Consider the following 27,309-nt stretch of genomic DNA (forward strand, 5'->3'; position numbering starts at 1 on the left):
AGACATGCCTATCGAACAAGGAAAAGAAGGAGATTATATGCTGAATTTTGAGCTGACAGCGCTAGACAGTCTCCACAACAAATGGAAGACGGCTACACACAGATCTAAATTTGAATACTACTGCAAACATGTACACACAAAGTATTGGGAGGCATACAAAATGTCAGAAACACAAGTTCACATAAGAACTCCTATGTGTCACCGAGCAAGAAGAGCCATCACTATGATGCGTATGAGAGCTCACAGGCTGAAAGTAGAGACAGGAGGATGGCTGAAAATTGATGCAAGCCAAAGAGAATGCACCCAATGCAGTTTACAAAAGATTGAGGATGTGACTCTAGAATGCCCCGCATACACCGACATACGCGCTGATTTTCAGCAGCTTACAAGGGGATGCACTACTCTTGAGGAATTGCTCTCTAAAACCGACCCATCTCCTACAGCTCTAGGCATATACCTAGCCAGTACTCATGGAAAAGGCAAAGGGTGCTACACACCACACACCCCCGCAAGGGGAGTTTGCTTAGAGTTTTCCAGGGTCCCATGGGTCATTTTGGCCCCCCGAGGACGTATATATCAAATCAATCAATCAATCTCTCTCTCTCTCTCTCTCTCTCTCTCTCTCTCTCTCTCTATATATATATATATATATATATATATATATATATATATATATATATATATATATAGAGAGAGAGAGGAGAGAGAGAGAGAGAGAGAGAGAGAGATTGATTGATTGATTGATTGATATATATATATATATATATATATATATCAATCAATCAATCAATCAATCTCTCTCTCTCTCTCTCTCTCTCTCTCCCTCTCTCTCTCTCTCTCTCTCTCTCTCTCTCTCTCTATATATATATATATATATATATATATATATATATATATAGCAGCAGCAGTAGAGTAGATGGGCAGATTAGGAGGGGATACGCGCAGCCGGGTAAGGTTTCGGGAGGGGATACGCATCTATTCTTGAGCAGCAAAACAACTAAGTAGATGGGCAGAGAGGGAGGGGGTACGCGCAGCCGGGCAGGCAGGTTTCAAGAGGGGTTTTTCTACTCTTGACCATATCTTGACACTCAGAGCCATCATTGAGGAGGGCAGATCGCATGGGAGACGGATCTATTGTAGCTTTGTGGATTTCCGCAAAGCATTTGACACAGTGCCCAGAGCTAGATTGATGCGCAGATTACAGCAGCTGAGAGTATCCACAGAGCTCATTTGGGGGGTCATGGCATTATACAGGTAAGTAATGGGGCATGTACGTACCCCAGAGAGTCTATCCACACCGGTTTACTCCACTATTGGGGTGAAGCAGGGCTGTCAGCTCTCTCCTACTCTATTTGGTATGTATGTAGATGAAGTTTCTGACTACATTGAGAGAGATGGTGATAGAGGTGCACAGCTGGCAGGGACATGGATTCCACTATTGTTATATGCTGATGATATTGTGTTGATCTCCGACTCTCCGGAGGGGATGCAACCTCACTTGGATGCTTTGCATAGGTTTGCCCAAGAAAGTGGTTTGTCCGTCAACCTTGGTAAAACCAAGGTCATGGTATTTAATACCACCCCACAATGGATCAGGAGATCAGCGTCCGCCTTCACATACGCCCAGGAGAAGGTGGAGTATACAAATGCTTACACTTACCTTGGAGTGGTTTTTAGTGGGCCAGCATTTTCATTGAGGAGGGCAGCAGAGACTAGATTGACCAGAGCCCATGTAGCATTGGGTAGATTGGAAAGGATGTGTTCACAGGTTTAGTTTCAGGAGCCTCGGACGAAGCTCTGGCTCTTTGACACTTTGGTGGCTTCTGCATTGCTTTATGGAGCTGAGATTTGGGGACCTTCACTAGATCATCACGGGAGGACACGCCACAGTGATGGATGGGGGGACATGGAGAAGCCTCTGGTCTCTATGATCTCACGGCTCATTAGAGCCAAGGCTTCAGTACCACGTGCTATTGTACGAGCAGAACTAGCTACCTCCCCACTGGTGGTTGAGGCGCTCACCAGATCTGTCTCCTTCATACACCGCATGTGGGAACTTCCTAGAGACAGATATGCACGCCTTGCACTTGAGTCCTCTCGACAGTTAGCAATGCAGGGAGATACAGCATGCTGTTATGGGGAGATGACATCATGGTTTCACACGCATGGGTTCAGCATAGATAGATTACCTCCCTTCCAGTACTCATGGATGCGCCCTCTCTGACTCTTACACAGTCTGAGATCACCAGGCTCACTCGCCAAGACTTGACTCAACTAGACACCAAGAGGACATGGATACAGCCAGCACAGGAGTTGGGCACGAAGATGGCTTTCTACAGAGAGCATCTCCTCCAGCTTAAGGAGGATGGTTTTGTGACGAGACCCAGATACATGGACACCCACTTGTCTCACGGGATACGATGTGCTATTGGCCAGATACGCACATCTTCACACCAACTGCAAATCGAGATTTGGAGATACAGCGGAGTACCAGCAGAGGCCAGGACATGCCCCCTGTGTGACATCGAGCCTGAGACAGAGTTGCACTACACATGCCGCTGCCCCGTCTACTACGAGATACGAGGCCGCTTCATTGCTTGTTCAGAGAGGGCTTTGGACCATTTTCTAGAGTCATGCGGTACGACGATCAGAGATGTCTGGGTTTGTTCTTGCTCGAGCTGCGCAGACACAGAGAGAGCTTGATGAGAGGAGAGGCTAGCCAGTCTCAGAGACAGACCACAGACTTCTTTAGAGCTGCCACTCGACACCCGGAGGAGTTACTACCACAGCAAAGCTCGTCGCTTTACACCATAGGTATACTGATCGACCGAGCGATTGAGCTGGGGAGATCCAGACGCCCACGACTGTGGAGAACTACACAGCATCGACGGAGGCTGCATCAGAGGATTCGGGTCACTTTGGCTTGACATGCACGACGCCCGATCAGACTACTGACCATGGAGTAGATTGATGAGATCCGCCAGCGACCGATGCTGGATCTCATGTGATCTAGCTATCCCAGCTAGTTGTTTAGCTGCTTAGTCCACACCTAGCAGTTTAGGATTCCATAGTATTTTATTTTGTCATTTTGTCATTCTGTCATTTTAACACATTGTTACTCTAACTTTGTATCAGATCCACCACATTGTAACTTTCTAGTCTCATAGGTCACTTTGGCCTTTTGAAGACGTTAATATAACATTTCATTTCATCTCTCTCTCTCTCTCTCTCTCTCTCTCTCTCTCTCTCTCCCCATTAGGAGAAACTTAAGACTCAATTTTGGGCCCTGTAAGAAACGCCAACTCAGCATAGAGAGGTAATTATGAAAAATGCAAAAGTTTTTTCTTGGAATTCTATTTCTCATAGTACATACGTAAAAGTTGCTCAATCACTTAAATGCCTGCTCGTACAAAATGCTTTTCGAGAGCCCAACTTAAGTGTACACAAAAATCTATGTCTATGAATCTTAACGAGTGATGTGATGTGCGATGAGAGAAAACACATAAGAGTTGTTTTCAAAATACAAAAATAATACCACGGATGCATCCGGAACGTCCAAAAACCTTAGGATAGCTCTTTAAAACGCTGAAATCTGACGTCTGTAGCTCAAGATATAGCATTTTTAAGCCTAGGATCTCAACGAGGTCAGTACCAAGCGAATAGAGGTCAGGGGCCTCTATTCGCTTGCAACTGACCTCGTTGAGGTCCTAGACTTAAAAATGCTATATCTTGAGCTGCGTTTTAAAGAGCTATCTTAAGGTTTTTGGACATTTCGGATGCATCCATGGGCTTAAAAAATGCTATATATTAATCCTAGGGCCTCATGAGGTCAGAACCAAGCGAATAGAGGTCCTAGAGACCCCTCAAGGGCCTCTATTCGTTTGGTTCTAACTCCTTCATAGTCTTAAATAGTACATATCAATCACTATTAAGTACGATCTGTTCGAATTTAAATTGCGAGTACTTCATAAAAAGGTGATTGATACTTGTGCGAGATGCACAAGTACAAGTACTTCACTTTATAGGATAGCAACAGCGGGTCATAAAAAGGTGTTCAGCGCTTGATGTCATTATCAAGCGCTTTACTTTGATAATGACAATTTCACCAAAATGGTTTTCATGGACATTTTCAAAATGAGAAAAAAGGTTTTTTCAACGTAGCGTTAGCCTTCTTCCTATTGGCTAAGGAGCATTCTCTCACTAGAGCTAAAAGGCCCAAAAATGAGTCCATTTCTTTCCTAATCTCTCTCTCCCTCTCTCTCTCTCTCTCTCTCTCTCTCTCTCTCTCTCTTTTATAACACACACTTAAGGAGGTGAAACCCTTGAAAACAGCGACTACAGAACTCCCAACGTATTCCATTCAAGAAAAACATTTCGATTTCTTCTAATATTGTTGCAATCTAGAAAATCTTGTGAATTTTGTGTCAGATTTAACGGGTATGCGCCTCCACCATTGAAATGTTTCTTTAAAAAAGATTTCTACTATTTTGTTTACATCATAACTGTACAATATTTGATACTAAATATACATGTACAGTTTTGGGAAAAAAACCTCACTTAGAAGATACTCATTTTCATGATTTCTGCTCTGCTTGATTCGTACATATGCTGCAAAGACCACCTTGACATCAACTTGCCACTGGTACATCAAGTGGCATGCCTGGTTTTGCCTCCAGAACTTGCACATATGATAGGTCCTCCTGCAGTAATTCCTGAGTACAATACAGCAACTGTTTGTCACCAACGCTAACAGGAAAAAAAATGCAGCATGTTTGTAATAATGACCACCACCGTGTAAAGAAATAATCGAAAATGATAGTTTTTCTACATGTTCAGAAGACAATTTAGAACTTCTTCCATTACCTTCACAAACCTTTTGGAATATGAGAGCTATAAGCACTCCCATTTACACATGAGCCAAGGTCGAGGAAATTGCATGTACATGACTGTTCCACCTCCACCCTACTAGAAGCAATGCATGATGTGCCAACACCTTAAACCCAGTTTTTCATTTGGAAAGACTTGTTGATGTTTTTAACAAAGGTGAATGCACTACTAAGAGTCTACCACAGAATCATTTCAGAGGCATCTGTTATCCTCTCACTTCCTTAGACCCGCCCCCCCGCCCCCCCCCCCCCCCCCCCCCCCCCTCTCTCTCTCTCTCTCTCTCTCTCTCTCTCTCTCTCTCTCATCCCTACCTTGGTATGTGCTTTCCTCTGGCTATATTCAATTGGCCTTGCCCTTCCTTTATCCTTTCCTTGCTCCCTTCAAGCCCTTAGATAAGGGCATTCTTTGTTTGTTTCCTTCCTTTCTTCAAGCTCTTAGGTAAAAGGAATTCTTTGTTTGTTTCGTCTCCAACCTAGGAATGTCTCCTTCAGCTGCAAGGTTTATTAGTGTACGCTTAGAATCCCTCTATAGCCATGTTCAAACCTCTATGGATGACAAGCAGTTAAAAAATTGTGGAGGGCTTCTAAGTTCTCTTGCTAAAATCCCCAAGATACAACCTATCATCAGTTTTATAATCACTCTTGCCCTCAAAAATCACGCAAATGCGAACACACTACGAAGACAAAGATGGGAAAAGACCAACGTCAACATTGCAGGAAAATGCAGGCTACAGACTCCTAGGAGTCACAAAGTGAAGGTTGGTTCCATGCCTACAAATTTTTTTGTTGCAATCCACTGCTTTGCATCGGCTAGTTTATTTTTGCATACAGTTGTAATTCTCTTTTCATAATGGAAATTCCTTTTGAGGTGGGCTTAGCGCAATAAATCTGCCCTCTACATTGTGTCAATGTTAATTTCCACTTATCTTGAATATCTTTATCATCAGTAAATTGATTAGTTTTACAGGATTGCACCCCCACACCAGCATATTGCAGGGGTTGAACCATAGTGGGCACGCTCGCCTTTACCGCTAGGCCAACTCCCCTTCACAAAATTGCAAGTATCTTAACTCAAACCAGAACCAACTGGTATGACACCAAAATGTGCTTTATAACTTCTTGCTTATTATGTAGACTGTTCAGGCTTACCCTAAAATCCTCCACGGTGCCAACTTTGCTAACAAGCTTTGATAAGAACCCTTTGCTGTCCAAGTCTCCGTTCTGCAACGGCACTACAAACCTGCACTAGGAGGAATTAGAAGATCCAATCCGCCTCAGAGCATTGAAACTGCATGTGTTGCAAAGTGTGTGGTTCACCTTGCCTGGAGCAGCTTCACCAGATCCATCGCATCTCTTTGTCCTGACACTAAGGTATAGAGGGGCAAAACCTGCTTAACGACTGGCGTGATAACAACATCTGCTCTCTCGTGACGCATCATCGAACGGTTGAAAACACAATGAGGCTCATAATAAAGGCTGAATTTGGGCTCCTTAACTTCGACGAAATATCTTTTAAATCAAGAAACGCTTGTGAGCTACCACAAAAACATTTCGAACCCTCAAGCAGCTGTATGCATTGCAATCAACCTTGAATAAAGATGCATATGATACATACCCATTTTCTGGCCGTTGCCATGGAGGCCCAAGTGTTGGACCGGCCGATGCACGTATCACTATCTCAGAGGCGTTACTTCTGAACAGTGTGCTGTGGCCTGGCTCCAGATAAATGACCTAAAATATCTACAACAATTAGAGCAATAACCTCACTGTTACCTACCATGATGTTTTAAGAAACTCAAACTGCAGATAGCCAGAAAGAATCTGAGGTGCTAATAATCAAAAAGAACGTGCTTGCAAGTGCCAAGAAGCAGGACAACCAGATTTTAAGAAACCCTAAGAAATTTCACAAACCTCGAGGATGAGAGATAAAAGATAGACATACCTTGCTAAAGAGTTTGCTTAATATGGGCTCAGCATTTGGAGTTGAAATAACTTGAAGGTCTGGAAACATTTTTGACAATGGTCTCAGAGTTCTCTCATGGCAATGATCATCGAAGTTTTGCGTGATCAGCAATAGGTCCAGCTCAGGCAGGTCTTCCAACTGTCACAAAAATATATGGATTAAACAATGCTCCACCTTCCAGCATATTACTCAAACCAAAAGACTCAAAAACCTCCGGTTCAGAATTCCCACCTTAGAATGGCTTGAGAAAAAAACAGATTGGAATAAGTTAGTCACATGACAGCTATTCCAGGTTAGAACTTTAGAGTCAGGTGTCAGATCAGATTAGATAGGACGAATAGAATCAGACTTCAGATGAACATAAGGAAACCAGATAGACGACTGAATTGAAAAAGTAGAACCAGATATTGAACGATACATTCAAATGGCGAAGCCAGAAGTACAACTGAAATGGCAGAGTGATGGGTTACAAAGGAGTACAACAGGTGGCAGCTGAAGGACGCTTGGTTGAACCCGACCTGGAGCACTGACTGTCACGTGCACATCTAACCCTATGTGTACGTGGACAAGCTACTTCATGACATGGGTTCAGTTCAACTAGATTAGAAAGTGTTCTGGCACTTTTGTGAGTCTGTTCGCAGACCGAGCATGTCCAGGCACTCAGAGTAGATGCATATCCTCTGGTTGCACACAGCATGACCTACTTTCCCTATTTTAGCCATTTTTCACTTATTATTATTAAGTGAATTTTGTTGGGAAACTGGGTAGGGCAATTTGACAAGCAAGTATATAAGAAAACCAAGCGCTAGCACTTTTTGGCAAAAGAGGGAGTAGGGACCAGCCATCCGACAGTGCACCTTCTCAGCAAGATTCCCAGCAGTTTACCTAGCGTTTCCTGCAGTAGACCCCAAATCAACCCAAGCGTTTTTCATTAAGACAGCTCTGGCATTTTGCAATTGCAGATCAGCCCTGGCGGTAGCAGATTCCAGCATTCAGCCTAGCGTTTTTGCATCAAGCATCAGATCAGCCCAGCGATTTTGGATCAGCAGGCAACCTAGCGTTTTGCAGCTTCTTTGCGATAGAACCAACAGATAGACCAGCGTTTTCAATTTTCAGCATCGAGACACCATAGAATAGCCCCAAACCTCGCAAATCTCACCTTCCTGGAGCAGATCCTTGCCGCACGGTCAGATCAACCAAGGTTTGCAGATTCAGCCCGGAAAAGGCAGATTTCAGCATCTGCGTTTTCAGCGCGTCGTCATCGTTGTCGTAGAGTCAGAATTCAGCAAATAAGATTTGCAGATTTCAGCCCTTAGCGTTTTCAGATTTCAGCCACTCTCGTCGTCGTCCTCATCATCGTCGACATCGTCGGTAAGTCCATTGCATTGTAGAGATTTGTGCAATCAATAGTAGACGACTCTCACCATAGAGAGTGGGGCCTTCGGAGGAGGGTTTGACAACTTTTCTGTTTTCGTATTCTTCTCTCTCTATCTCTCAGTCTCAGCACCTTCATTCACAGTGTTTACCACTTTGTTTGTGATCATTTGCATTCTCTCACTAAGGGAACAGAAGGCTCTCCCTTCCATAAGTAAAAGGAACCTTGAGCATAGTTTGGAGCACTCATCTTAAGCAAAGTTCAACATTCACATCCGTTGCACCTTACATTGGTATCAGAGCTTTGGCAGTGTTCTGCATCACTCAAGGAAAGAACCACAAGAACCACAACAAAAAAAAAAATTGCTTGTTGCAGTCGCACGTAACCCAAGTCCTCTTGGGCGTGTCGATTCCTGATCGTGTTTTTGAAGAGTGACAGGAAACCCAAGAAAGAAGGGCTTGTCAGCCTCCCCTTGTTTCTCTTTTCACTCATTGAGAGCGGACTGTCCACTAAGCGGCCAACCAATCGACGTGAGGTGGGAAAAAGCAACCTTGGTGTGAGCGCAAGGCCACTAAGGGGTGCGCCCGTGGGAAAGAGAAGAGCTTGGGTAAGAGAAGATCCTTCTCTAACACAGATTGCAAGCTAAAGAAGAACCTCAAGACTCAAGAACCTCAAGCACCAAGACCCACAAGAAAAGTTCCTCGTGAACTTAAGAACCAAAGATCTCGGTGTATGGTCATCACCCAAAGCGGAATGGATACTTTGCATGAAGGCGATGAGCATGAAGAAGGTGTAGAAGAATTTTCCCCACCACGAGGTTTTCCCGACCCTCCCCCTTCCCCATCTACGCCAAGGATTGTACCAAATCCAATGGAGGCTTTGGTCAAGTCGATGATGGGACATGATGTCACAAAAAGAAGCAAATCGTGTTGCCTTGGAGCGCGAGCACGAAGAAAGAAAAGCAATCTTGGATCGCGAGCGCGAAGCGCACAAAGAAAGAAAGGCAATCTTGGATCGCGAACGCGAAGAGAAAAGAGCGGCCTTGGAGTTAGAGCGTGACGCGCTAAGAGACCAACGCATGCAAGAGTTGGTCCTACAGGTACTCACCTCAAAACCCGAGCCAACCAAAGAGATTGGTATATATACCTAGATGAATCCAGGATAAGCCCAGATTCACCCATAAAGGAAAGTGCAAGGTATAGACCGATGGTAGTCACCCACAAGACAATATAACCATCAGCTTCATCATGCATAGTATTGACTAAATACCACGACATCCCCACTAACGTCATCAGTGCCCAATAATGGGTGTAGAACTAGGTACTAACATATGCTCCCAAACACAACACCACACACACACACACGAGCATACATCAACACAAAGTTCAACATACTGAGTTTTTGTCATGACTCCGGAGATCAAGGGCAGACTCAACCATAATGAAGCCTAGCACTAAAAGGGGTTGGTAGTTCATCTAGTGACGCAAGCCGAGATTCGGACTCCAACCACCCCGTCACCGAGAAGATCACGTTCAGTAAGTATGACGGTAAGATAGATGCTAGTGTTATTCATTCTTGGTTGCATCAATTTAATGCTTATTTTGCGACAACTAAGAAGACAGGGAATAGCAAGGTTTTGACGGCAGCCATGTACCTTTCCAATGTCACGTACACACATAGACAAGATACTCCATGACATGGTTCCAATTCAGTTAGATTAGGAAGTGTTCCGGCACTTTTGTGAGTCTGTTCGCAGACCGTGCATGTCCAGGCACTTAGATTAAATGCGTATCCTTTGGTTGCACACAGCCTAATCATCAGATTTCCATCAAAACCCATCAGGAGCATTTTTATAGTGCATAGACCTATTTTGCCTATTTTAGCCAATTTTCACTTATTATTTTTAAGTGACTTTTGTTGGAAACTCGGTAGGGCAATTTAGCCATGCATGTGTATAAGAAAACCTAGCGCTAGCACAATCTGGTAGAAGAGGCAGCAGGAACCCCGTGTTCAACAGGCACCTTCTCAGCAGGACCCCCACGAGACACCTAGCGTTTTTGGAGCAGATACCTAGCGTTTTCTGCTGGAGCAACCTAGAGTTTTCAGCATTGCAGATCGGCCAGCGTTTTGCCTTTGCAAATCCTCTAGAGACAGCAGATAACAATCAGCCCAGCGTTAGCAGTTTGCATCAGCAAATCAATAGTGTTTTTGCAGGTCAACAAGAATTCAGCCTAGCGTTTTTGGATCAGCCTGACCACTCAGCGTTTTGCAGATTCATCGCGACAGAACCTCATTTAGAACCAGCGTTTTCAGTTTTTAGCATCAAGACTCCGCAGAAGAACCCCCAAACCTAGCAGATCTCTACTTCTCGCAGAAAATCGTCACCGCACGGTCAAACCCAGCGTAGTTTGCAGATTCAGCCCGGAAAACGCAGATTTCAGCATCTGCGTCGTCGTCACATCGTCGCCATCGCTGTCGTCACCGACATAGAGTCATAATTCAATAGATACAAGATTTGCAGCTTTCAGCCTTAGCGTTTTTTCAGATTTTAGCCCGTCTCGTCGTCGTTGACATCGTCAGCAAGTCGAAAGCGTTGTAGAGATTTGTGCAATCAATAGTAGACCACTCTCGCCATACAGAGTGGGGCCTTCGGAGGAGGGTTTTGACAACATTCTCGTGTCGTATTCTTCTCTCTCTATCTCAGTCTCAGCACCTTCATTCACAGTGTTCACCACTTTGTTTGTGTCCATTGCACTCTCACTAAAGGAACGGAAGGGAGAGCCCTTCCGTAAGTAAAAGGAACCTTGAGCACAGTTCGGAGCACTCATCTTGAGCAAAGTTCAACATTCACTTCCGTTGCACCTTACACTGGTATCAGAGCTTTGGCAGTGTTCTGTATCACTCAAGGAAAGAACCACAAGAACCACAAAAAAAAATTTGCTTCTTGCGGTCGCACGTAACACAAGTCCTCTTGGGCGTGTCGATTCGTAATCGTGTTTTTGAAGAGTGACAGGAACCCAAGAAAGAAGGGCTTGTCCAGCCTCCCCTTATTTCTCTTTTCACTCATTGAGAGCGGACCGTGCACTTAGCGGCCAGCCAATTGACGTGAGGTGGGAAAAAGCAACCTTGGTGTAAGCACAAGGCCGCCAAGGGGTACGCCCGCAGAAAAGAGAAGAGCTTGGGTGAAGAGAAGATCCTTCTCTAACACAGATTGCAAGCTAAAGAAGAACCTCAAGAACCTCAAGGACCTCAAGACCTCAAGAACCTCAAGAACCAAGACCCTCAAGAACCCAAGAACCCAAGACCCACAAGAACCCAAGTTTCTCGTAAACTTAAGAACCCAAGACTTCAGTGCATAGTCATTACCCGAAGCGGAATGGATACTTCGCATAGAGGTGATGAGCATGGAAGTGGCGAAGAAGAATTTTCCCCACCAGGAGGTTTTTCCGACCCTCCCCCTTCCCCATCTACGCAAAGGATTGCACTAACTCCTATGGAGGCTTTTGACAAGATGATGATGGACAGGAAGTTAGAGCGCAAAGCAAGAAAGGCAACAATTGATCGTAAGTACGAAGAAAGAATGTCAACCATAAAGTGTCACAATTGTAACTATGTTGCAATATTACATCTACTCCTAGTTGCAGATACGCGAAGTGCCATGCCAAGGAGAACCCCTACGCTTGGATGGTCACGACCCTTCGTTCAAGAGACGTGCCTCTTCGCCAAAAGCCACACTCCTTCAACAACTGGTCACACCCCTTCGCTCTATGGGTGCGACTCTTCGTCCAATGGTGGCAGCTCTTCGCCGAAAGGATGTCTTTACGTCTAACGTCACGTCTCTTCACCATGAGACGTGTCTTTTCATTTGTGTCTCTTCATCTCCTATATAAGGAGCCTATTGTACTCAATTTTCAACAAGCATTCAATCAATCAACATAGAGTCTTCTAAGTCTTGTTTCTGAGTTCAGTTCAAGTTTCTTCAGTCTTAATCATGAGTTTCAGTACTTAATAAAGGATTAGTATCTAGAATCCTCACAATGGTATCAAAGCAAAAAAAATTCCCAAGACCCGAAGGTTGAGCCTTCTCACCCTCACCGCTACCCTCTCCCAGAGTTACAGAGAGCAGAAGAAAGGTGGTGCAGACACGCATATGAGCTCTAGAGGAGACACCTCCTGTCGTCCAGGTCGACAATCTCGAGGCATTGGACCTGGATTTCGACTTCCGAGCATAGTTTGGCGAGACCTCGGCATCGGCTTTACCTGAATATATACGACACACTTCTTCAGCTTGTTCTCAGAATTCCCTCTGAGACTAAACCAGGCCGACATCTCGGAACAGAGAATGCCAATTCGAGGACCCGATAGCAGTTCTCAAAGTGCAGATGACAGCAATTTCACCTCGCATCGATTCACACTCACTTGGATCAGATGCAGATGCAAACCTCTTCTCCGAGTCACCCAATTGTCTCTCGGACTACACATGCTTCAACATCTTCTTCCGACGCTTCAGTGGTCGACCAGAAAGAACCGCTCAAACATAAGCTTTCGGAACTGAAATTTTCTCACCCAAAGCATGGTTTCTCAGAGACAACTAGACGCAAAGTACCTTCGTGCAAACAGCAAAAGTCTCAGCATGAATATTCTTGGAAATGTTGCAGTTCTCAACAACCAACTTCTTATCAGAATCATCAACAACAAAAGCAGCAATATGAAGCTTCCAAAGGATCATCGGCAATATCAAGATGGGCTTACTTAGTGGCACATATATCCGACCCTAGTCAAGTACTCAATCGTGAGCGACGACGCTAGACAAGTTCCCCCTCGCGAGCCATGCCCTACATTTAAGTCTTTCTTATTTGATGGTGGTAAAGTCGAAGATTTATTGATCCTTTCCTTGTGCAAGAGGATCCTTCAGAGGTCTAAGAGATGACAACTCCCTCAACCTCCTCCTTCTCAATTGGAAGCCTTAATACACGCTGAGAAAGCTGAAGATTTGAAGCTGCAATTCTTATGCGACAACCAACAAGCACATAACCACTTCTTTGGCCGTGATCCAGTCAGGAAAATTCGCCTCGTCATCGCCCTTGCAGAATACAGTCTTTGTCTTTGAACAGATATCAAATACAATTCTTCAAACTTAAAGACTTCAGTCCTTGCCTTCAGCGCGCAAAGGATAAATCAGATGCAGACTCTTGCAGCACGACTTCAGTCACTGCAATTGAATCTTTGGACACAACTTGTTCTATTGATAAACCTTTATAGATGCATATACCTCCAAACACTACTCTGTCTGAATCTACGACATCCCTTCAAGAGGATTTTACTGTTCCAGACAAACCAATGGAATACCTTACAGATTTCCAACCAGTGGTCATCACTCGACAGAAAACTCAAGTCAGTTTACCAATAATTTCACTCGAAGCAGATACACATTCAATCTTTTATTGGACAAAGCTCTAAGTTACAAATGACTTTGACAAAGGCACTTATCAAGTTGCAGATATGATCAGTTTTCAGTTTGGCATAATAGCCATGGTCAATAACAGTGCCATGACATGGGACTTAACAGAAAGAGCTTTGGATGCAAAAGCACTACAAAAATATATTTCCTTCTCCCGGAGTTTTCTTCAACTACCCTGGGTTTTATTTTAAATGGGAGGGAATGTCACGATTGTGACTATGTTAGCAGTATTACATCTACTCTTAGTTGCAGATGCGCGAAGTGCCATGCCAAGGAGGACCCCTACGCTTGGATGGTCACGACCCTTCGCTCAAAAGACCTGCCTCTTCACCAAAAGCCACACTCCTTCGATGACTAGCCACACTCCTTCGATGACTAGTCACACTCCTTCGCTCTACACGTGCGACTCTTCGCCCAATGGTTGCAACTCTTCGCCGAAAGGATGTGTCTTTACGTCTAAAGTCATGTCTCTTCACCAGGAGACGTGTCTTTTCATTGGTGTTTCTTCGTCTCCTATATAAGGAGCCTATTGTACTCAGTTTCAGGCAGTCATTCAATCAATCAAACACAGAGTCTTCTAAGTCTTGTTTCTGAGTTTAGTTCAAGTTTCTTAAGTCTTACTCATGAGTATCAAGGCACATATTTCTTCCAATGAATCATCAACAATATCAAGATGAGCTAACTTCTGAGTCTTGTTTCTGAGTTCAGTTCAAGTTTCTTATGTGCCAAGGAAGAAATATCAAGTACCTAGAATCCTCACATAAAGTGTGAGCGCGAGGAAGCACGCTTGGAAGCCCAAGTATGCACAGCAGAATTGGCTCGCGAGCGCGAAGAGAGCCGGTTAGCCTTTGAGCGTGAGCGTGAGCGTGAGCGTGAGCGTGAGCGTGAGCGTGAGCGTGAGCGTGAGCAAGCACGCTTGGCAACCAAACAGAGAGCCCAACACATGCAAGAATTGTTGCGACTCTTTTCTAGTATGCAGGCACAGATTGCAAAGGATCAAGAGAAGAGGCAGGAATGCACAGGCAAGCCACACGTGATTTGCATGATAATGATAAGCATGATGATTTGCATAATCAAGATGTGATTATTCACGAGCATGATGACTTGCAGGATAATGATGTGATTGTTCACAAGGATGATGGTTTAGTTGATACTTTGTCTAGTGAAGCTAACCTCATTGCAGATTCGATCAATCACGAAGATCCGATCTTGGCTCTTCAGTCAAGGTCCAAAGAACCTCCATAGGAAGTATTATGTGTTTAAATGATTAGTCAGCACGCATTGTTCGAGTGTTTCATTCGTGATGCTTTCCTGTATTTTAGTCATCGTCCTTATGTGATCCCTTTTCATAGGCATGACATATTGTACATTGAGCACGATTCACTCATGAATGAGCACGAATTTATGCGGATTACTCATGAAAAGATGAAATGTTTGTATTCAAGGAATTCACATTCCATGTCTCTTCCTTAACATGACACAGTATCACAAAGCACAAGAAAGATTGAGCATCAAGCATCGGCATTTCCATTGTGATTTGCCACAGTTAATTGATTTAGACTAGAAAGTCAAGATTCGACCCCATTGTTTGCGTGTATTTGGTGAACGGTTTGGCACTCCGTCACTTTGTTCATCTGCATTGCATGCACAGTTTTTTCGAAGGAATAGTATTTTTCCAGTCACTTTACACGGAATGGGTATGTCCATGTTTTTGTATTGGAAGTGGTTTCAGAAATTTTCATACTCTGAGATTCTTGAAGAAGGTAGACTATAGACAAAGTTGAAGCATTGAAGGAGCCAAAGATGACTTTGTGTCGCTTTCGGCACGGCCCAAAGAAGCAAGCGTTGCAGACCTTTATGAAGTTCAAGTATCGCATGACCCATGCTTCAAAGTGGGCCGGCGAAGAGTCCTTTCCAGGATTCCAGACATTGTTGGCGATCTCCCTTGACGCCATACAGTTTGGTACCAGTCCCTCACTTTGAAAAGGAGGGGATGTCACATGCACATCTAACCCAATGTGTATGTGGACAAGCTACTTCATGACATGGGTTCCGTTCAGTTAGATTAGGAAGTGTTATGGCACTTTTGTGAGTGTTCGCAGACCGTGCATGTCCAAGCACTTAGATTAGATACATATCCTCTGGTTGCACACAACATGATCATCAGATTACCATCAGAACCCATCATAAGCATTTTTACAGTACATAAGACCTATTTTCCCTATTTTAGCCAATTTTCACTTATTATTTTTAAGTGACTTTTGTTGGGAACTGGGTAGGGCAATTTAGCCATGCATGTATATAAGAAAACCTAGCGCTAGCACGATCTGGCAGAAGAACCGTTTTCTGTTGCAGCAACCTAGCGTTTTCAGCATTGCAAATCAGCCAGTGTTTTCCCATTGCAGATCCTCTGGTGACAGCAAATAACAATCAGCCCTAGCGTTAGCAATTTGCATCAGCAGATCAATAGCGGTTTTGCAAATCAACACAGAATTCAGCCTAACGTTTTTGGATCAGCCTGACCACTCAGCGTTTTGCAGATTCATCGCGACAGAACCTCAATTAGCACCGGGGCGTTTTCAGCATCAAGACTCCGCAAAAGAACCCCAAACCTAGCAGATCTCAGCTTCTCGTAGCAAATCCTCGCCGCACGGTCAAATCCAACATAGTTTGCAGATTCAGCCCAGAAAACGTAGATTTCAGCATCTGCGTTTTCAGCGCGTCGTCGTCGCATCGTCGCCATCGCCGTCGTCATCGACATAGAGTAAGAGTTCAAAAGATTTACAGAATTCACCTTAGCGTTTTTTCATATTTCAGCCCGTCTCGTCGTCCTCCTCATCATCGTTGACATCGTTAGCAAGTCCAAAGTGTTGTAGAGATTTGTGCAATCAATAGTAGACCGCTCTCGCCATAGAGAGTGGGGTCTTCGGAGGAGGGTTTTGACAACATTCTGGTGTCGTATTCTCCTCTCTCTATCTCTCAGTCTCAGCACCTTCATTCACAATGTTCACCACTTTGTTTGTGTCCATTGCACTCTCTCACTAAAGGAACGAAAGGCTCTCCCTTCCGTAAGTAAAAGGAACCTTGAGCACAGTTTGGAGCACTCATCTTGAGCAAAGTTCAACATTCACTTCCATTGCACCTTACATCCGGTGATGCCATTAATTGGTACCACGCATGGCAAGAGCCACAATTGGCCGCGCACCTAGAGGAAGCCGACGGAGACACCCCCCTTTCCTTGAATTGGCCGACTTCCAAGACAAGCTCAAGGCGCGGTTTATGCCACCACAGCACCTAGCATGGTTGAAAGACGATTGGCGCAGTCTCAAGCAAAATGGTATGCTAGTTATGTTTTTCTCTAATCGTGTTTTGCAGCTCGGCACCCAATTTCGTAAATCGGATGATGAGCGCAAGGAGGCTTTCATTTTCAGGTTGCCCAAAGAAGCAAGCATTGCAGACCTTTATGAAGTTCAAGTACCGCACGACCCACACATCAAAGTGGGCCGGCGAAGAGTCCTTTTCAGGATTCCGGATGCTATTGGCGATCTCCCTCGACGCCATACAGTTCAGTACCAGTGCCTCACTTTGAAAAAGAGGGGATGTCACGTGACACATCCAACCCTATGTGTCCGTGGACAAGCTACAGCACGACAAGGGTTCAGTCAATCCCATCAATCTAGATTAGCAAGTGATCTAGCACTTTTGTGAGTCTGTTCGCAAACCGTGCATGCCCAGGAACTTAGTGTAGATGCATATCCTCCGGTTGCACACAGCATGATCATAAGCATTCCCATCAGAATCCATCAGAATCCTTCGGGGGAATTTTCTAGTGCATTTAACCTATTTTCCCTATATTTGACATTTTTCACTTATTAATTTAAGTGACTTTTGTTGGAAAGTAGGTAGGGCAAATTGAGTAAGTTCGTATATAAGCAAACCTAGGCTAGCACTAATTGGCAGAAGAGGAAGGAGAACACAGGCCACAGGCAGCAGTCTCCCCCCCCTCTCTCTCAAGCGGGACATTCTCACCATTGGTGGCATTTTTCTCTCAAGCAAGACCTCCCAGCCTTGGCATTTTCAGCAGACCTCATCGCCATCGGACACCCCAGCACTTGGCGTTTTTCATAAAGAACTTCATCACCACACAGCCCCAGCCTTGGCGTTTTCCAGAACCCCAACATCGGCCCCCTTTTTCCTAGCGTTTTCAGCATCGCCTAGCATCAGAATTTCCAGCGGTTTGACAGCCTAAACCAGCGCTTTCAGCCGGCAGAATTCAGCCCAACCAGCGTTTTTGGTTCCAGCAAAATTCAGCCCAAACCAACGTTTTTGGTCCCAGCAGAATTCAGCCCAATAGCGTTTTTGGGACAACAGGGAAGTAGCATCAATTTTCAGCCTTAGCGTCGATCTCGTCATTCCCGTCGTCGACATCGACATAGCCTAGACTTGCATCAGTTCTCAGTCATCCACTTGTACGAGTTTGCAATCAATAGTAGACCACTCTCGCAAACGAGAGTGGGGCCTTCGGAGGAGGGTTTTACAACGTCTCTGGTGTCATATTCTCTTCTCTCTCTATCTCTCAATCTCATACACTTTCACATACAGTGTCCATTCACTTTGTTTGTGTCCATTGCACTCTCTCATTAAGAACGGAAGGCTCTCCCTTCCATAGGAATAAAAAGGAACCTTGAGCACAAATCGGAGCACTCATCGTGAGCAAAGTTCAAACATTCACTCCGTTGCACCTTACATTGGTATCAGAGCTTTGGCAGGGTTCTGTATCACTCAAGGAAAGAACCACAAGAACCACAATTTTTTTTGCTTGTTGCGGTCGCACAAACCCAAGTTCGCTTGGGCGCGTCAATTCCTAATCGTGTTTTTAAAGAGTGACAGGAATCCCAGGAAAGAAGGGCTTGTCCAGCCTCCCCTTGTGCCTCTTTTCACTCATTGAGAGCGGACCGTGCACTTAGCGGCCGGCCAATCGACGTGAGGTGGGAAAAAGCAACCTTGGTGTGAGCGCAAGGCCGCCAAGAGGTGCGCCCGCAGAAAAGAGCAGAACTTGGGCAAAGAGAAGATCCTTCTCTAGCACAGATTGCAAGCAAAAGAAGAACCTCAAGACCCTCGAGAACTCAAGACTCTCAAGCACCCAAGAACCCAAGACCCACAAGAACCCAAGTTCCTCGTGAACTTGAGAACCCACAACTTCAGTGGATGGTCATCACCCGAAGCGGAATGGATACCGGGCATGAGAGTGATGGGCAAGAAAGTAGTGAAGAAGAATTTCAACAACAGGGAGGTTTTCCTGACCCTCCCCCTTCGCCATCTACACCGGGAATTGCACCAAACCCCATGGAAGCTTTGGTTAAGACAATGATGGACATGATGGCAAAGCAAGAGGCGACTCGTGATTGCGATCACTTGGCGGCCGAGGAACGGAAAGAAAAAAAAGCGGCAAGAAAGGCCGACTTGGAGCAAGCTCGCTTGGCGGCCGACGCAAGAAGGGAAGCGGCCGAAGAAAGAAAGGCTACTATGGAGCATGAGCTTGTGCAAGCGCGCTTGGCGGCCGACGCAAGAAGGGAAGCGGCCGAAGAAAGAAGGGCTACTTTGGAGTTAGAGCATGAGGCCCAGAGAGAACAACGCATGAATGACTTTGTACTACATGTCTTCACCTCGAAACCCGAACCGGCCAAAGAAGTTGTTGGTTCATCAAGTGGCGCAAGCCAAGATTTGGACTCCAACAACCCCATCACCGAGAAGTTGACGTTCAGTAAGTATGATGGTAAGATAGACTAGTGTTATTCATTCTTGGTTACATCAATTTAACGCTTATTTTGCGACAACTAAGAAGACAAGAAATAGCAAGGTGTTGACGGCAGCTATATACCTTGCCGGTGATGCCATCAATTGGTACCACGCATGGCAAGAGACACGGCTAGTCGTGCACCTAGAGGAAGCCAACGGAGACGCGCCCCTTTCCTTCAAATGGGCCGACTTCCAAGACAAGCTCTTTATGCCTCCTCAGTACCTAGCACGATTGAAAGAAGATTGGCGCAATCTCAAGCAACATGGTATGCCAGTTATGTCTTTTTCTAACCGTGTTTTGCAGCTCGGCACTCAATTACGCAAATCGGATGATGAGCGCAAAGAGGCTTTTCTTTTTGGGTTAGACAAATATATCAAGTTTGATGTAGAAGTTTTCGATCCAATCGATCTCAACAAGGCGGTAGCGATTGCTCTCGCACAGGAGATAAAGCACAACAAGGGAAAGCCTAAGGAGAACAAGACTTCCACAAGTACCTCTCAGACTTCTCAGAACCCTCAAAACGGTAAGAATGGTAAGAACGGTAACTCTTCTAACCAATCTTCCAATAGTCTCTCAAAAAAGAACTCTTCCAAATGAACCTAAGGGTAAGGCTAACACAATTACTAAACCTAAGCTCACTCCAGAAAAAAAGGTAGCACAAAGAATTTTAGGAGGATACATCACGTCGGAAGAGCAAAGCACTTATTCTAAGGAAGGTCATTGTTTTCATTGTCACATTAAGGGTCACATAAAAAGAACATGTCCTAAGCTTGACTCTAATGAATCTAAGGAATCCACAGAACCCACTTCCTTTGTCAATGCAATTAATGATAATACGAGTGTGCCCTAAGATTCTCATGACCCTCCCATTGATGAGTCTCTCATTAAATGTTATGGTCATATGACGGGGCAACGTTTTGTCATATTGTTTGACCCAGGCAGTATGCATGATGTGATCAGTCCCTCTCTTGTTGAGAGAGCCCGCATAGAGGTTAGTCAGAAATCTCCTCTCGAGGTCTCTGGCTTTGCTCCCGGTATGGACTCTCTCATCACGAAAGAGTGCCTTGATGTGTTGTTTACAGTTCAACAAGCTACTTTCCATAGAAAATTTTTTGTCTCTCCTCTCTCAAAATGTGATATGATTTTGGACATTCACTGGTTTCGTGAGCATAACCCTCTCATTGATTGGACGGAAAAATACGTTCACTTTCAATGCCAAAAGTGACTCTCCTTGTCATTCGTGGAGAGCAAGTTGTTCATTCTCCATCACTCATTGCTAATGTGCAGGCGAAGATTGAACAGATTCAGGAGAAGGAGACTCTCTCAGTCTCTTCTTCTCCAAAGCATGCCACACAGGATTTGCATGATGATAAGCATGATGATTTGAATGATAATGATGGGCATGATGATTTGCATGATCAAGATGTGATTTCTCACAAGCACGATGATTTGCATGAAGAAGAAGTGATTGCTCACAAGGATGATGTGTTAGTTGATACTTTTTCTAGTGAAGCTAACCTCATTGCAAATTCGATCAATCACGAAGAACCGATCTTGGCTCTCAAGCTTAGGTCCAAAGAAACCCCTCAGGAAGAACCGATCTTGGCTCTCGAGCCTAGGTCCACAGAACCCTTACAGGAGGTACTATGTGTTCAAGTGCTTTGTCGGCATGCATTGTACGAGTGTTTCATTCGTGATCGTTTCCTGTATTTTCGGCAATGTATTTTCGGCGACGTCTTTATGTGATCCCTTTTCCTAGGCATGACATATTGTACGTTGAGCACGTTTCACTCATGAATGAGCACGAATATATGCGGATTGTTCATGAAAAGCTGAAAAGTATGCATTCAAGGAAGTCACATTCCATGTCCCTTCCTTGGCACGACACAGTTGTAGAAGGAGCACATGAAAGTATAAGCACCAAGCATGGGCATTTCCATTGTGAACTGCCACAGTTGATTGCTTTAGATCAGAAGAGAAAGATTCGATCTCATTGTTTACGTGTGTGTGGTGAACGGTTTGACACTCCGTCTCTTTGTTCATCTACATTGCATGCACAGTCTTTTAGGAAGACAATTTTTTTTCCACTCACTTTACATGGAATAGGTATGTTCATGGTTTTGTGTTGGAAATGGTTTCAGGAATTTTCAGCCATGGAGATTCTTGAAGAAGAAAGAAGCATGACTCTAGATGAAGTTGAAGCATCGAAGGAGCCTCAGAAGACTTTGTCGCTTTCGGTGCGGCCCAAAGCAAGCATTGTTGCAGACCTTTATGAAGTTCAAGTACCGCACGACCCACACATCAGAGTGAGCCGGCGAAGAGTCCCTTCCAGGATTCCGGATGCTATGGGCGATCTCCCTCGACGCCATACAGTTCGGTACCAAAAAGGAGGGGATGTCACATGACACATCCAACCCTATGTGTCCATGGACAAGCTACAGCACGACAAGGGTTCAGCCAGTCCCATCAGTCTAGATTAGCAAGTGATCTGGCACTTTTGTGAGTCTATTCGCAGACCGTGCATGCCCAGGCACTTAGTGTAGATGCATATCCTCCGGTTGCACACAGCATGATCATAAGCATTCCCATCAGAATCCTTCAGGGAAATTTTTCATTGCATTTAACCTATTTTTTCTATTTTTGACATTTTTCACTTATTAATTTAAGTGACTTTTGTTGGAAAGTAGGTAGGGCAAATTGAGTAAGTTTGTATATAAGCAAACCTAGGCTAGCACTAATTGGCAGAAGAGGAAGGAGAACATAGGCCACAGGCAGCAGGTTCCCTCCCCTCTCTGTCAAGCGGGACATCCTCAGCATTGGTGGCGTTTTCCTCGCAAGCAAGACCTCCCAGCCTTGGCGTTTTCAGCAGACCTCATCGCCATCAAACACCCCAACACTTGGCGTTTTTCATCAAGAACATCGCCACACAGCCCCAGTCTTGGCGTTTTCCAGAACCCCAACGTCGCCCCCCTTTTTTCTAGCATTTTCAGCATCGCCTGCGTCAGAATTTTCTGCGGTTTGACAGCCTGAACCAGCGATTTCAGCCGGTAGAATTCAGCCCAACCCAGCGTTTTTGGTTCCAGCAAAATTCAGCCCAAACCAGCGTTCTTGGTCCCAGCAGAATTCAGCCCATTAGCGTTTTTGGGACAGCAGGGAAGTAGCATCAGTTTTCAGCCTTAGCATCAATCTCGTCATCCCCGTCGTTGACATCGACATAGCCTAGACTTGCATCAATTCTCAGTCATCCACTTGTACGAGTTTGTGCAATCAATAGTAGACCACTCTCGCCAACAAGAGTGGGGCCTTCGGAGGAGGGTTTTACAACGTCTATGGTGTCGTATTCTCTTCTCTCTCTATCTCTCAGTCCCATACACTCACGTACAATGTCCATTCACTTTGTTTGTGTCCATTGCACTCTCTCATTAAGAACGGAAGGCTCTCCCTTCCATAGGAATAAAAAGGAACCTTGAGCACAGATCGGAGCACTCATCTTGAGCAAAGTTCAAACATTCACTCCACTACACCTTACATATGTTGCAAGAGTGTACAAGGGGTACATCCTGAGGCTAGACCAAGCTGAAAGTATGTCTACCTCAAAGGTGTCATTGAGAAAGCTCGGATAGAAGGCGAGTTTAAAGTTGTGCCAAGATTTGGGACTGTCAAGTTTTCTTCATTAGGGCAGCATACCATGTCAAGGCACTATCTTTGAGGAAAGAAGTGACTCCTAACAACTTGGATTCCTTCGTGAAGTTCCCATTACCAAACAGACGTCAAACTGCTGTAGAAACTTGAGAGCATTAGGAGGATCTTGGACGCCTTAGAAGGTGAACAATTTGACGGTAGCACCACCATCCTTGAAGGGTTTTGGAAAAAAGGCTGCTGTCGAAATTGTTGAGTAGCAACAATAGTGGTGATGCTACCCATCATTGGAATAAGCAGGCGAAAGAGGAGTAGTAGGTGGTGGTGGTGGAATATAGGATGGAGGTGCAGAAGGCACCGGGGATGGGGTTTCTAAAGCAACAAGAGAACTTTCTTCCAAAACCATTTGTTTGAAGGTACCTTCCAAAAACTGAGAGACATTCCCAAAGCTTTGACATGGGGGATTATGAGGAAGGGAAGAGTGGATCTAAGAGGATGATTGTGGGATAAGGGCAACAGGAGGATTTAAAGAGCCCAAGTGATTGTACAAAGCCTTCAAGTCAATCCAATCATCTATCGGGTTCCGTGTTTGTTACTCAGCCAGATACTATCAATTGTCAAACCACGTACTAAGCATGTGTCTCCTCTGGTTGCTTCTGAGTGGAAGGACTAGGTGGGTTTCCACCTTCTACAATGTGATCTCCCTGTTCTCCGCCCATGTTATTAGGATAGTGTTTCAATTTGCAAAGGGCAATCACGCAGACTGAGCTTTGATACCACTATAATCACTTCCGGATTGCAATCTACACAGCTTGGCAACACTTTATCAATTCGAAACAACTTGAATAAATGTGTGTGTGTGTGTGTGTGTGTGTGTGTGTGTGTGAGTGAGAGAGAGAGAGAGAGAGAGAGAGAGAGAGAGAGAGAGAGAATCCACGATTTCCAAAACACGAACATCTTATTCCTTTGTGATTTCTGCAAAGCCATCAAATGATCCCTAGGTGTAGATTACTACGAAGGATGTATGATATGAAGTGCCCATGAAGATCGTTTGGGAGATGGGTAGACTAAAGACTTCAAAGGACTTACACTAGTTCAGTTCACTATACGAGTGACACAATCATCTTCGGTTATCACCTACACTCTTTTGGCTCACATATTAGTGAGCTTGCCGAATATATCGTAGAAGAGCGCAGCTGGGAGACATATCAACCCGCTCACCTAGTGGATGCGCAAGATACTATGTTGATAATTGATTGTCCCTAGGGAATGCACAGACATCTTGATGCCACGAGCATATATACAAGTGGCTTGCCAATTACCCAATGTGATGATGCTAACCATCCCCAAAGTGAGGAGAAGATCAGCACTGATGTCCCTTATCACCACCATAAAGTGGACTGCAAAATTTATACTAACCAATATCGTCTTTTCACAACCTAATCCCCCCTTTCCTTGTAATGTATTCTATCTTTGATATAGGTTCAATCATTCTACTGCACCTTATTCTTTGCTACAGCTTGATAATTTGTATAGCCTCATTCCCATTGACACGACCAATGCATCTTTAAGTAAAGAAGAAAGTAACTCTAAACTGTGTACAAGAGACCTGGGAAGCTCAATGGGTCTCTCCCCCAAAGGAAGTACAAGCTGGAGGAGTACAAAGCAAGTGCTAGTTATACATTATGGTGGCATACAAGAAGAGTGCATTGTAATTTATGAACCACCAAGGACGTGCATACTGCCATGTAATATGCCCCTGATCCAGACTGAAAAATACTTAAGACCACGTCCATAGCTGCAGAAAACAGTGTGCAACTTCGCTGTCTTGGAAGAGCTTGCTGATGCATCCCACTGGCTACAACGAGTGTGCATCAACTCTCACCATATCAAGAGTGCCTCGTCTGTAACCCAAAAGATGTGAGCATGAAGACTCGATCTGTCAGAGAACCCTTGAACAGAGTGTATGACCCCAGAGATCACAATAGCCATGCAACCACTCTCCATGTCACGAACCCATTATAAATGCTAACTCTGATAAGCAAACAACATGCTGCCCGCCACACAAGCTGGGCATATCCAAAAACAATGGCATTACGACTCCTGTTGTGTAGTTTATTGTTGGCATGTTGGGTCATGGTCGACACATGCAGCCCAAGTGCCAACGGGGAGTCATGCATGTGAAATCATTCACATGAAGTAAGATTCCAACGGCCGACTAGGCTCCAAATGCATGACCGATACCGTAACTGAGAAGATGCATCTATTGCATCTTCTCTAGTTTACTTTTACTTCTGAGTTTGGTCCAAATAGATGTTTCATTCATATAATGAGTTATAATTCTGTCTAGAACGCCTTTTTTGCCTTTGTGCAGACAATATTGGTACATTTGGTTTCTTCATCAGTGCAACATTCTTTGAGGAGGAACAACCAATCAGAGAAGGACCTTTGATCATGTTTATTTATCAACTATGCATTCACATCTATTTGGCCTCATGTGCAAGACCCTTTGCATCCCCTTACTCCATTTAAGCCAGATACCCTAGTAATTGCATTTACCAATTAGATGCACTCTTGCCCCTTCAGGTGATTTGCTCATTATCCTTACCTTGAACTCCTTCAAAGTCTTTTTGCTGGCATCGTAGAGCCAAGGAATCCCAAAATCCAGATTTCCCACTAAAACAGGATCGACCAGCATTTGCACTCCTAGCACATTCCAAAGCCAGCTATTACCCTGCCACATGAAGAAATCATTAGGAGAGCTCAAAGCATCCACTCCGTTTTACAAGGAAATAAGCAAAGCTAAACATATTGCTTCCTACGAAACACAATGAATGCTATTTTCTTAATATTAGAGAAATCATGTCAAAAGAATTTCCTTGCCTTCAACCAAAATACCTCGTGATCACCATGCGAAGCACATAGTGAGCAAGTGGCAAATACTAAAATCAAAACAAATACGCACGTTAGAAAAGAAACTTACGAACTCGTCATGTACCTCTAGAGTCCATAGTTTCCAATTTCTTTTCTTTAAATGACATGCATACTTGTGAGGGAGATCTATATGGGTGTGGGTGTGGGTGTGGGTGTGGGTGTGGGTGTGTGCGTGTGGTATGGAGTGCAACACGCTTTTTTATTTGTTTTTTTGGGTTGGGGGTGGGGGGGAGGATTGGGGGTTTGGGGGGTGGTTGTTTGTAAATGACCTTGCATGATGCAAGCAGGCTAATAGGCGGTCCAACATAGTTAATTTAAATACGGCTTATGCTTCACAACCAGTAGAACCCTAAAATCTCCTTGGCCTTAAAGAGAAAGCTGAGACCTATGTTCATTTGGTGCATTCGTGTTGCCAATGGTCATCTTCTCATGTAGACCAATCTCCCGGAAGGAGAGTCCTTTCTTAATCCAAACATTGCCATACGTGATCGTCATAGAAGATGACAATGTGTGGTTCTTGCCCGCTGCTACATGAACCTAGCTAATTTGAACGGGAAAAGCCCAACCTTCACCAGTGCGTGAACTTCACTGTTTTGGGAAAAGAAGCCCAAAATAGCTGTAAAATGGCAAAAAGGATATTTAATCTCCTCGATCAGAACCCTTCCCTGGCGTCTAGCACCTTCATATTGGATTGTCCACAAATTGTCATTGCATGTGTATGAAACCGAGTAAGTACATTACCTCTAGAAATGTGAGTTGAAGGAGAGGAAAAGCGCTGCTTGCAGGTCCACGCTTCATATCAGCTTCTGCTGGAGCTGCATCTGCAGTTTGGGCTGAGGCACGCACCATAGCTGAGTGCTTTCTTGCAGGCGCCTTGTAGGTACCTCTGCTGGAGAAACGGAAAAGGAAAACCAAAAAAACGCTTTTAAACCCTTCTTCTTCTTTTCTCTCTCTCTCTCTCTCTCTCTCTCTCTCTCTCTCTCTCTCTCTCTCTCTCTCACACACACACACACACACACAAAAAAATGATTTACCGTGACACACACAAGCCGGAAGACAAGTATGGAGATGACTGTGAAAGAGGAAGTGAGTTACGAAGGTCGTGAGGGAGAAGCAGCTGAAGTGTATGCAAAGAGGCACAGAAGGCCATCGATGGTTGAGATGGATTACAGCCCCTTGCTATTTTCGGAGGAGCTGCTGTCATCTGTAGTGGCTTCGAGTGTGCGAAGAAGTTGGAACATACACATAGTT

The 27,309-nt window shown here is 44.6% G+C and overlaps 1 protein-coding gene across 2 annotated transcripts; it reads right to left on the reverse strand.

Moving 5' to 3' along the window:
• Positions 1 to 4,336: 4,336 nt before the first annotated feature.
• LOC147455169 (Metallo-hydrolase/oxidoreductase superfamily protein) lies at positions 4,337 to 27,301 on the reverse strand. 2 transcript variants are annotated; one of them, XM_086514007.1, is made up of 8 exons: positions 27,093 to 27,301; positions 26,800 to 26,944; positions 25,733 to 25,858; positions 6,829 to 6,987; positions 6,502 to 6,617; positions 6,204 to 6,395; positions 6,036 to 6,126; positions 4,337 to 4,712 (listed from the first exon to the last, which is right to left on the reverse strand). In XM_086514007.1, exons 1-8 carry the CDS (start codon positions 27,260 to 27,262, stop codon positions 4,629 to 4,631), a joined length of 1,083 nt encoding a protein of 360 aa, XP_086370133.1. In that variant the 5' UTR covers positions 27,263 to 27,301; the 3' UTR covers positions 4,337 to 4,628. The 2 variants fall into 2 exon arrangements, with proteins under 2 accessions (XP_086370133.1, XP_086370132.1); XM_086514006.1 differs by having other exon boundaries at positions 26,800 to 26,947; positions 27,093 to 27,299.
• Positions 27,302 to 27,309: the final 8 nt, after the last annotated feature.

This window comes from Adiantum capillus-veneris, chromosome 6 (assembly GCF_014529385.1).
Source record: "Adiantum capillus-veneris isolate H3 chromosome 6, ASM1452938v2, whole genome shotgun sequence".
Taxonomy (NCBI): Eukaryota; Viridiplantae; Streptophyta; class Polypodiopsida; order Polypodiales; family Pteridaceae; genus Adiantum; species Adiantum capillus-veneris.

Coding starts and splice junctions, on each gene's coding strand:
- LOC147455169 (XM_086514006.1), bottom strand. CDS start 27,262: ATGACAGCAGCTCCTCCGAAAATAGCAAGGGGCTGTAATCCATCTCAA. Junction 6,618..6,828: donor TAAGCAAACTCTTTAGCAAG/GTATGTCTATCT, acceptor TAGATATTTTAG/GTCATTTATCTGGAGCCAGG. Junction 4,713..6,035: donor GCACCGTGGAGGATTTTAGG/GTAAGCCTGAAC, acceptor TATTGTACTCAG/GAATTACTGCAGGAGGACCT.